Genomic DNA, 1,080 nt, shown 5'->3' on the forward strand with positions numbered 1-1,080 from the left:
TCTCTCTACATATATCCCAGTCTTTTAGCCAGTGCAGAGGTCATATCAGCCAGCAGCACCTCCCTCATGTGGTCTTCTCTTCTCTGTAGCTCGTGGACAAAATGCCCCTTCAGCTCCATTACCTCCATCACACGCTCCACCAGCTGCCTGCGTGTAACACTTCTTTCCTCTGCAGGGCGGTCGGGACTATTATCCACCAGCTCAGGCCTCTGGCCACACAGTGCCACAGCCCTTTTCAGATTTCCAGCATCTGCATCAAGCAGCTGATCTAAAGTGTTCCTTCGACCCAGACGGTCTGCACGAGTGAGCACTGGGATAATGTACCTCTTGACTTCCACACCGAACAGTTCCATTGTGGCTTGGACTGCTTGGGCAGCATCCTGCTCAGCCCCCTTGGTGAAACTTGGAGCACGCATCACTAGTAGAAAGGCATGTGGTCCGGGACTGGCGAGCTGGACACTCCTCAGAACTTCCAGTGCTCTCTCTTTGTTCCCTAGTGACGTCCCCAAAAGATCTGGGGTCTGAATTACTATAAGTTCTCTACCATCTATAAAAGCCCTTTGCACAGTACTCTCCTTTAGAGGAACCCTTTTGGTGCTTCTCTCACTGTTGTTCATTAAAGTATCTGCTAAGGAAGTCCGTCCTCCACCAGGAAGCCCCAGGAGGACCAGCCTGAGACCTGGTTTCTTGGGAATGCTGCCGCCAGAGGGATCAAGCATTTGGTTCAGTAAGCTGCTAATGACTTGATCATTCTGTGAGTTCAAAGACCCGTCTCTGGATGAATCTACAGAGATAATACAATATTATTTTATAATTTAAAAAAAGCCTTATGGGGTAAAGCTGTGATTCTAAATCAAAAAGAGCTCAATCTGATGATCTAAAATTTCTTTTTTTTTTTTCATTTTCTCAGTTGGGAAATTTATAAGAAGAGCCTTAAGAACTTGTGTGGAATAACAATATTTGCTGCCGAAAACAATACAATACATGCCAAAGATGGTGATTCAGGAAAAGAGGGCACATCGCTGCCTCACTTACATACAGTCAGTGACATAAGAATGAATTTTGTGTCACATCAGTGAA

At 45.9% G+C, this 1,080-nt stretch overlaps 1 protein-coding gene across 1 annotated transcript; it reads right to left on the minus strand.

The window, feature by feature from the left end:
* Positions 1–5: 5 nt before the first annotated feature.
* On the minus strand, positions 6–719 carry LOC106456060 (GTPase IMAP family member 4-like). Its single transcript, XM_013908215.1, has one exon. The coding sequence runs from the start codon at positions 717–719 to the stop codon at positions 6–8; it is 714 nt and encodes a 237-aa protein (XP_013763669.1).
* Positions 720–1,080: the final 361 nt, after the last annotated feature.

Source organism: Pundamilia nyererei, unplaced genomic scaffold (assembly GCF_000239375.1).
Source record: "Pundamilia nyererei isolate P.nyererei 1_Seehausen unplaced genomic scaffold, PunNye1.0 scaffold02718, whole genome shotgun sequence".
In the NCBI taxonomy this organism is placed as follows: Eukaryota; Metazoa; Chordata; class Actinopteri; order Cichliformes; family Cichlidae; genus Pundamilia; species Pundamilia nyererei.